Source organism: Pinus tabuliformis, chromosome 3_2, assembly GCF_031772625.1.
Source record: "Pinus tabuliformis cultivar Carrire ecotype Pingquan chromosome 3_2, CPIR1, whole genome shotgun sequence".
NCBI lineage: Eukaryota > Viridiplantae > Streptophyta > Pinopsida > Pinales > Pinaceae > Pinus > Pinus tabuliformis.
This window is the reverse complement of record NC_142302.1, coordinates 995438827-995449478: the sequence shown is the minus strand read 5'-3', so window position 1 is coordinate 995449478 and position 10652 is coordinate 995438827. Positions and strand designations below refer to the sequence as shown.

At 36.3% G+C, this 10652-nt stretch overlaps 1 protein-coding gene across 1 annotated transcript; it reads left to right on the top strand.

Moving 5' to 3' along the window:
- The first annotated feature begins 1183 nt into the window (after positions 1–1183).
- LOC149183964 (uncharacterized) lies at positions 1184–7647 on the top strand. Its single transcript, XM_089415164.1, has 10 exons — positions 1184–1703; positions 1831–1977; positions 2104–2411; positions 2529–2704; positions 2794–3833; positions 3934–4227; positions 4549–5676; positions 5770–6318; positions 6418–6918; positions 7042–7647. The coding sequence occupies exons 1-10, from the start codon at positions 1263–1265 to the stop codon at positions 7591–7593; spliced, it is 5136 nt and encodes a 1711-aa protein (XP_089271290.1). The 5' UTR covers positions 1184–1262; the 3' UTR covers positions 7594–7647.
- The last annotated feature ends 3005 nt before the right edge of the window (positions 7648–10652 follow it).

Genomic DNA, 10652 nt, shown 5'->3' with positions numbered 1-10652 from the left:
GGATAGTTTATTTCCCCACAAGAAATTCCTACTCTCAAATTCTCGCCATAAACTTTGAACTTAAAACCTAATAAAAACTAAATCCCACAAAAACCAATTGATATACACCCCATTAATCATAACATTAACAATTATAACCACTACTTAGACACACCTTTATTTTTAATATTATTATTTTTTAATATTAATAAATAAAATATTTTTCAAACTAATCAAACTTCCTTAACTAATAACATAATAACAACTATATTTTAAATTAAATTACATTAATATTATACTTTTATAACTAAGAACATAATAACAACTTTATTTTATATTAAATTACATTAATATTATGCTTTTATAACTAAGAACATAATAACAACTTTATTTTAAATTAAATTACATTAATATTATACTTTTATAAAAACCTTTGAAATACCTAAACTACACGATTGCTATAATCACATATAATTATTGGCCTCCACCATTACAAAACTTTGACTAATAATTTTTTAACGTAAGTAAAATCGATAGTATAGACCTGGAGTAATTTATACTCTATATTCATTATTAAACATTAAAAATGGCATTAAAATTTTATAAGTTGACAAATAGTACTGACCATTTCTTCTTCTCATAATATTTAAAAAAATAAATAAATAAAATAAATAACAAATTTATATCTTCAAACTATTACTTACTTATCCACTTATCCATCGTGACAATTGGCCTCCATTTGCTGTCATCACGTGAAAGGTTCTGACTGACATTTTAGTTATTTAGTTAGTAGCATTGACTTAAAATTTAAAAATTCTGTAATACTATTATTGTTTGTAGTGAATCACAAGCTGTCACGCAACATGTTTTCCGTCTTAAGGAAATAAAGAATGTCAAATTATTAATGGTCACGTCATCACTGACCTAATTTCCACATCACGTCACTTTAAAAATCACTTGAAAATATATTAAAATTATTACTTATCGATCACAACAAATCATTAATGATGTAAGAAATAATTCTTATTGTCTCCGGATCACGTTGGAGGACTCGTGAATTAAAAAAACATTCAAAAAATTAATTACTGTTACTGTGACTGGATAGACTTGCAAATATAATACAGCAAATAGGGTAAGGTGGATGTGATTGAATCATTACGAGTCATCGTCTATCGTTATGAGTCATTACGGTCAGATCGAGTAGCGTGAGGCCTTTTGCACTAATTGTCGCACTTCTTTCTCTCATTCCTTCAGCAGATATCATTTCTTTTCTCAGAGCAACCATGGGAAGGGCTCGAAATTTCTGTTGCTCGTGTTGGACGACACGAGATGACCCCTCTGCACCCACTCCACCAGAGGGTAGTGGCATTTCCTCCTCTGAAAGAGGAGGTCCATCAAAAGGTGATGGCTCCAGCGTTCCAGGAGTGTGCGATCTTACTCACAACATTACGGAAGCTGCTGCAGTCGCAATGGACGGGAAAGAATTGGCCAAGGGGGATGACCCCTCTCCTCCCCATCCACCCACTCCACCAGAGGGTAGTGGCATTTCCTCCTCTGAAAAAGGAGGTCCATCAAAAGGCGATGGCTCCAGCGTTCCAGGAGTGTGCGATCTTACTGACAACATTACGGAAGCTGCTGTAGTCGCAATGCACGGGAAAGAATTGGTCAACGCGGATCTGGATGGACTTATCGATTATATAAGTGGGCTTCTGGAAATAGTTAGCGTAAGTCGAATATCGCAATAATCTTTCAGATCCATCCATCCGTATTCACATTCCACTGTTGTTCTTATTATCATTAGTATGTCTTGACACGCCATATTGAATACATATCATTTTCTTGTTTTCTTAGGAAAAGTCACCACTGAAAAAATTGGCGGAAGAAAAATTGCAACAGAAAAAATCGCCCGCTCCCAACTTTTGGTCTATGATCACCTCAACGGAGTTACTGAACTTTAAGGAATTCTTGACGGGGGTAACAGAGCTTGCTTCCGCAATGGTATGTATTAAGCCTTACTCTATAGTTTCATGATATTCAAGCAGACGAGGAATCTGACTATGAGAAAATGTTAAGTCTAAATTTTTCTCTGACTGTAATTCATATAAAATCTGTATTGCATTCCAGAAAGAACTTTTTTCAGCAAACAGCGTAGCCGTGCATGTCTTAAAAGAAATAGGGCACACAAGCTTGGCTACTGCATGCCTTGCTGTGTTTGCCACTGTTTTAGAAAGATTTGAAAATGTTTCTGAGATCCGAAAGGAGTGCCTGGATCTTTTTGAAGAAATGTACTCTCTGGCCATACATGTTCGGGAGCTTCAGAGAGTTCCTCGGTTGAAAGAAGAGTTGAAGGATCCACTCAAAAAAGCAACGGAGCTGATACTGGAAGCTTCCATCCTTTGCTGCGCTCAAATAGACTCTTCAAGATTTGCCAGGTGAACATCCATGCTATAAACGTTGTGTTTAAATGGATATGTTGTGGAAGCCCCTTTGTTGTATGCGTGTTCAGAGTCCTATTCTGCAGTTTCTTCATCGAATTTTACTCATTGCAGATTTTTCTCAATGTCCGACAACAAGGAAAACCTGCTTCGGTTTCGAAAGGAGTTAAACTCCATGTACAGAGATCTGGACAATAGAAAGTTTACGTGTCTATATAATCGCGTCAGTGATAATGCCATTAGTCAAAAGAGGCGGAAGGCAGTACCAATAGAATATCCCCAAGGCACGGGTAAGCTGTAATATGTATTATAAATTATTTATTGTTTTAAGGTTTGTCAGAGTTATGTGATTTACTCCATGTTTAATATTGTTAAACAGTTGGAATGGATGAACCATTGAGAAAGGTTATAGAACTTCTAGACTGGGAAAGTAAGAAAAATGCTTTAGCAGTTGTTGTCCATGGTTTTGGTGGGCTGGGAAAGACTACCCTTGCTGATGCTGTGTACGCAACACTATTTGATACCATAGAAGGATGTCAATACTGTATGGTTAAACTATTTGATACTATAGAATCGACTCCAAATGTAATAGATTTGCAAACACAAATGATAAAAGATCTGAGGAGGGGAACAACAGAAGTAGCCGAGGCTATGCCAGAGATCAAAACATTTGAAGAAGGACAGCGAGAAATTAGCCGCTTGTTGGATCAACAGGTGGCCTTTATCTATATCGACAATGTTTTGCTTCCGGACAAAGTCGGCCAACACCGAGATGCACTTGAACAACTTCTCCCGAAGAATATGAGGAAAGCAAGAAAATTGAGGTTGCTTCTCACTGCACGAGATACATCCGCCACAGACAGCATAAGCAGTGTAAAACGGAAATTCTACCCAATTGAAACACTTCCCGAAACGGAGGCCAAAACGCTTGTCAAGAAAGTGCTGGATGACAATGAGGCGCAACTAAATCCTAGCCAAATGGACCATATAGTCAGCATTTGCGGGGGCGTTCCAAAGCTTTTGACGGTGGTCGCAGGTTTCATAGGTTGCGAGGGAAACGCACAAGAAGCTTTTCTTACAGTAAAGGAAGCGTGGGAAAATAACTGGAAAGGTAAAATTGGAGATGATATAGAGTGCTACGTCTTTGCCTGCAATAAGCTGGAGAAGGATTTGAGAGAAGCGTTTCTGGATATTTGTTCCTTTTTCCAAGGATGGAACTGGGAAGAACTTTCAAATATTGTGGGAAAGCCTGCACTGCATAGTTTACAGAGAAGAACGCTGGTAACCAAAGATGTGAAAAGCAGGACTGCAACGGTACACGATGTCATCTTGACAGTTGGTCTCCGGGAAACAAAGAAAGAAAGATTCAGATTCTCCAGTGCAAGTGAAATTCGAGAGTTCTTAGATCAGGAAAATGAGGTATGGAGCAATTTCTCAAAAAATATATATACAGTTTTGTTTCAAAATATGTCTATCGTAATTCTTATGACTGACTCAATCATGTTTAACAAAAATGCAGGCCCTCGAAAATATCAAAGGCATATGGTCGAGCGACAACAGCGGCCACCCATTGTATATATCCGCAACAAAACTAGATTTGATGGCTGCATCTTTAAGAGTTCTTAAACTTGGACCTTTAGCAGTTGTGGAGGACAAATGTCAAAAGAAGTTTAAAGAGCTAATCTTTTTCAGTGCGGGAATTTCCCATCTCCCTTTTGATGTGTCAATGTCAAAGGAGTTGAGACATTTATGCTACAGCCCCGAAGATTTACAAAATCTAACGCAGGCAAGTTCACTTCAAATATCCGGGCCCGTTATTTCTCCTCTTCGCAATTTCATTTTCCGAAGTTGCTTTTAGTTAGGGTTTTTTTTGGGCTGTTTTTTCGGTTTTTCTAATTGTTTTTTGTTAGAAATTTATTAAAATTATAAATTTGATAAATATTTTTGTACAATTAATTTTTTTTTTAAATTTTTTCATTGGGCTGAATCTATATATAATCAAAAAACCAGTTTAAATAATACAAATCAAAATTTCTCTTCAATATTTTTCAATACAGTTTTATTATTTTTCATTATTATTAAAGTAAAGCTATTTTTCATTATTATTAAAGTAAAGCTATTGCATAATTTGCAGATGCCCTCCGATCTTAGACACGTCGATTTCCAATTGAAGTCCCCCTCTTTCCACATCTCTTCCCATTGTATTAAGCAACTCAGCAAGTTGCGAGTTCTGCGACTGAAGAACGCAGAGTTCAAAAGATTACCTCAAAACCTAGGAGATCTGGGAGATGGTTTGCAGGAGCTCACACTTTTAAATTGCAATCGTTTAGAAGAATTACCGGAATCGCTTTCAACGCTTGGATCTTTAAGAGTGTTGAGAATGGATTCCTGTTCTCGTTTGACGCGGCTGCCAGAAGATTTTGGAAAGCTTACATCATTGCAAGAACTCCATTTCAGCGTGTGTGACAGCCTAAAAGCGCTTCCTACCAGTCTTGGAAAGCTTACATCATTGCAAGAACTCCATTTGGCTGGGTGTCAAAGTCTAGAAGCTCTTCCTGGCAGTCTTGAGGAGCTTTCATCTCTGAGATTATTGGACTTATCAAATTGTGTAAGAATGGAAAATCTCCCAGCTGGGTTAGGAAAGTTAACATCCCTCGTTAACCTTCTTCTATGTCATTGTCAGCGTCTAGAAAGTATTCCAGAAAGCATTTCGCGGTTGACGTCGTTGGACTCAATCAACTTATCTTGCACCAATTTAAAAGAACTACCTGATTGGTTTTGCGACCTCTTCTCTATAACAAGACTTGCAATGGATTGTTGCGCGAGACTAGAGAGGCTTCCGGATCGCTTTGGAGCAGTAACAAGCTTAAGAAGGCTAAGCCTGTATGGTTGCCAGAGTCTAAAGAAGCTTCCAGAAAGTTTCAGCCAACTCAAGTACTTGGAGTACTTGAATTTATCACTGTGCGTGAATCTTGAAGAATTATGTGAACACTTCAAAGGTCTCTCTTCACTGCGAGTTCTATTATTGAAGAGATGCGGAAGCCTAAAAAAACTCCCCCAGGATTTCAATGGTCTCCCATCTCTGGATACTCTGGATCTAACAGATTGCCATATGTTGGAAGGGAAATCGATGGAGGGCATTGTAAAGTTGAAAAAGCTACAGACTGTGTTGATCAGTGGAAGTCCCTCGTTGCTGGAGAAATGGGGCGAAATTCAGAAACAATGCGATAAATCATGGTCCTTTGCAGTGGAAACAGGGGAGGTGATTATTCAAACCAAACTTGTTTTTTACCCACATTATAGTTGCTAAGCATACACTAATTTTCCTTCCCACTCACGTATGATTTCTCTTCAGGGTTCATTGCAGGGAAAAGGTCATTTCAACCTCGCTAATGGACAAGGAAAAGCGTTCAATATTTCCGATCTTCCTCTGAACACCGAGCTACTTGTGTTGTTTGATTGCCAACAAGAATTCCGTCATTGTTCCACATTGACATTAATTGAGGAGAATATGGATGATAATTTGGAAATGATTTATTTTGGCAACCATTTTAGTAAGTTGCCTCACAAAGTGGCGGGTGGAATTCGCGGCCATGCTCCTGCTAAATTGTTTGGACAGCTGTTCCCACGCCTTGCTTATCAACAGGAGGAGGAGTTTGAATTGTCTGCGATTATAGCGGAGATTGTGCCCGGCGAAAAAGGTGAGAAGACCCTTTCTTGTGGCCAAATTTTATACGAAGAGTCCCTGGAGGAATTTGTGGTGGAGAAATGCAGAAGATACCTTAAATTTAAACAACTGGTGGAAACACCTGGAGACAGTAATATAGAGTTGTTAAGAGAGCTCTTCGCAAATGGAGAAGAGAAAACTAGTTATGGCTTTCTTAAGAATGGTGCATCAGCGAAGGTATATTCAAGTTTTATATTTTATTTTGTTTATAATTCTTCTTTCAAATATTTTGGTGTCTAATTGTTTATTTTTCTTTTGTTGGTATGAAAATTGTAGGTCGGGGTGGAGGAATTGAAAGGGAAAAGAATTTTATTAGATATGAGGCCTGCCAACCTTTGTTATGATATTCCACTTCAGTCTTTAGTGGATCTGTATAATGTTGCGGAGAAAGAGAGATTTGATTTTGAAATTATAACAATTCCAATGATGCAGGAAAATACAAGAAGGGATGTATCTAACAGCTTTTCCACAGAAGTTCCGTGGTTGGTCCTCCAAAATCCGTGGGACCTGCCAAATGCAACTAAATATTTTCTCGTTCAAGGCAGCGAACAAAAGGACAGGCGGTACCCCAGTAAAATGAGGATAATAGAAAGCAACGGGACAATGGCAGCTTACAATTCACTGGGCATTTTGTGTATGGTGAACACGTGGGGGACAGAAGCTTTTCCGTTTACGGATGAAAAAAGGAGGGAATTGATAGATAAAGAAGTGAAACAAATGAAGGAAATGTCTAATTTGATGTTCCTCTTTCAGCATTTGCAAGGAATATCGGAGCAGGTCAGTAATTTATATGTTCTGTGTTTGTTTTTTTAATTAGATTATAAATTTTGGAAAACAAAATTCTCCGTTATTGATTTTTTAGGTCTAACTCAGTTACCCCCTTGTGCTGATGATGCAAAGGTCGAAAAGGCTATGCGTCAACAAAAGATGTTCTGCTTGTGTATCGGGGATTGTACAACTTTTATGAAGAGTATGTTGGGAGAGTGGAATGATAACATTTACACCATTTATATTCCATTCTTTTATTCTCGCGGAGAAATGGGAAGAGTGTATTTCACTCATGGTAGAGGTGAAGTCTATTGGCCTTTACAACACCCTACGGCCGTGACACAAGTCGAGATGGAAGGGATGTGTTCATTAAGTTTATCTGAGCACGAGGCTATCAGATTTTGGGCACGACTTCAGTCTTTATCCTTGGATAGAATATTCGATGACATGGGAAAATTTCCCGACATTACTTGGGTCAGGGGAATTTCCAGATTTCAACGATATATGATTATAATGGATGAAGATGGAAATCTGATAACAAAGCAGGGAAAAGAAATTATAAAATTATTATCCGAAAAACATTCACATGATAAAGCAAAGGGTTTGGTACAACAATTGATCAATGGTGACAAAGAAAGTAGAAAGGAGACTTTGATTGAATTAGAAGAATTGATGAAAGAGTGACAAAGAAAGTAGAAAGAGGCATGGAATGAATTGGAACAATTGATGAATGTTAAAAGTAGAAAGGAAATATTGTTTGAATTTGAATAATTGTTGCAAAATCCTAGATTCAACAATGTCCAATTCTTTTAGGCATCCTTCCTTATTTCCAACTATTTTATTTAGTGTTTTTATATATAACATGTAATTGTATATTTCCAATTTTTTTCTAATCTTTGGGCTGTGTGCATTTTGAATGCAACCATGGTATATTTATCTTCATTGTTATTTGGTTACCCTAATAAACCAATGCATTTTGCCTTGTGGTTATATATTTTTGTGACTCTTCAAATTTTTGTTGCTTTTGGTAAATTATTGTCTTAAATGGTTCACTTAATTTTTTTGGCTATATGTTTTTTATTTGATTTAATTAACACATAAATTTACTTTAGTTTTTAGTTAATTTTATTATGCTTCTAATTAATTTTAAATTTATTTATTTTTTAAAGTAAAGTTGTCTCATAAATATAATATTTTAAATTATACTTTAATTTTACATCAAGATAAATAAAGTAAATGAAAGTTAAAAAAAGTTAAATTACAATTGTTTTTAACTTTTTAGTATGAGCAATATGGATAATTCCTTCACAACTCAATATGGAGTTCACAAGTGACATCTAAAAATAGCATTACTCATATTACAATTCAATATGAATGAAATGGGTCATTCATTTCTATTGATATGTGATATTTAAAACAAAAATAAGTTAATAAAAAAAAATCATTTCTAATGATATGTGATACTTAAAACAAAAATAAGTTAATAAACAAAAAAATGATTTTAATCAGTCATAAATAAAAAAGTTCAATATCCATATTAAATATCATAACTTATTTTTTCTTTTTTTCTTTCTAACTAGGCTCACCCAAGGCCAATGTTGAAATTATTTATTTGGTTTTGGTAAATTATTGTCTTAAATGGTACACTTCATTTCTTTTGGCTATATATTTCCTATTTGATTTAATTAACACATAAGTTTAGTTTAGTTTTTTAATTAATTTTATTTTACTTCTAATTAATTTTAATTTTATTTATTTTTTTAAATAATTGGAAATCATTGCACATCATTAATATTTTTTTTTATTTTTTTTTTTGCATACATTGAATTTAATGCACAATATCAATCTAATTAGTTTGAAATGAATGTACATCATGCATCTAGTTACATCAAATAAAAAATCAATATCTACACTGAAATAAATGCATCTACTGCAAGCATTCAAATAAAATTAGAAATCAACATATACACTGAAATTAATGTGTCTAGTGCAAACAATCAAATAGGATTATAAATTAACATCTATACTAAAATCAATGCATCTAGTACAACAATAAATAAGATTAGAAATCAAGTGCACTAAAATCAATGCATCTAGTACAACAATAAAATAAGATTAGAAATCAAGTGCACTAAAATCAATGCATCTAGTGCATTCAATTAATAGGATTAGGAATCAACATCTACATTAAGAAATGCATTTGTTTCAGTGAATAACAATGTATCGCCCCCTTCCTACCTTCTCCACCCCAGCCCCTGCCCCCTTTTTTCCCCACCATCTATATTTATATATCCCTCCATATCTCAGCCCCCCAAAACACTCTCTCTCTCTCCACATCTATATATATCCCCCCGCCCCCTCTTTTTGCCTCTCCCTTCTTCTCTCTGGCCCCCTCCATCTATATATCTATCTCCCTTTGTGTCTCTTTTTTCTTTCTATCTCACCCTGCAAAAATACACACACACACTCTCTCTCTCTCTCTCTTCCCTCCCACTTCATGCCCCCCTCACTTTCTCGATATCTCTCGCTTCTCACTCCCTCTTTCTCTCCACCTTTCTCACTTTATGTCTTTCTTCTTCCCTCCCTCTCTCTCCCCCTGCAACTCTATCTCTCTCTCTTTACGTCCCTCCCTCCTCTTTCTCAAGTCATCTCTCTCTTCCTTCCTCTCTCTCCTTTTTTATTGCACCTCCCTTTATCTCCCCCCCATCACTCTCTCTCTCTCTCTCCACCCTCCAACTTTGTCACTATCGCCCCCTCCAACTCCATCTCTCTCTCCCTCCCCCTCTCCTTCTCTCTATCCCCGCCTCTCTCTCTTCCTTCCTCTCTCCCCATCTCTTTCTCTCTCACCTCCCCTCCTCTCTCTCTCTCTCTTTCCCCCCTCCAGCTCTATCACTATCTCCCTCGCCCCTCTCTCCCCCTATCTCCCCCCTTCATATCTATGTTTCCTTTTGTCTCTCTTCCCCTTCTCTCCCTCTCTCTTCTTTCCTTCTATCTCTCCTCCCTCCTTCTCTCCCTCTCTCTTCTTTCCTTCTCTCTCTCCTCCCTCCTTCTCTCCCCCACTCTCTCATTAGAGAAATTTTGAGGTAAAAAATGGGTCTCAAAACAAAAATGTACATAAAAGTTCAACTTTATAAAAAACAATAAGATTCAATATGATGATGTCAACTGTGGGGGATGATTCATCATTTTTTGAGTAAAAGGTTAAAAAATAAAATAAAAATATTCAACTTGTACTTTCAACCTATCTCCCTACGATTTTATTCAAATTTCAAGCGGGAGCACTCATTGGATGCGAAATTTATTTTTGCATCAAAGGAGTAGTACCCATGTTGCATACTTTCAATGGACCCTACTACACGAAAATTGTGAAATACATGAAAAATGGTGATCTCATGGATTTCACATTTATTTTTGTACTAGGGTCCATTGAAAGTATGTAACATGGGTACTCCTTGGGTGCAAAAATAATTTATGCATCCAACGAGTGTTCCCCCCTCAAATTTTGAGTAAAACCATAGGAAGATATCTTGAAAAAAATAGCATTTTTTTGTCCAAATCTTGATGAGGTGATCTAATATTAATTTATTATTTCCACTATTGTTATATAATATTCTTTATGAGGTCCATTTTAGACCTCAAAATTTTTCTAATTCCATCGCTCCCTTGTCACTCCCTCTTTTTCTCTCTAACTTTATCTGTCTATTTCTTTGTTCTTCCCTCCCTCTCTCTCATCCTCCAGCTCC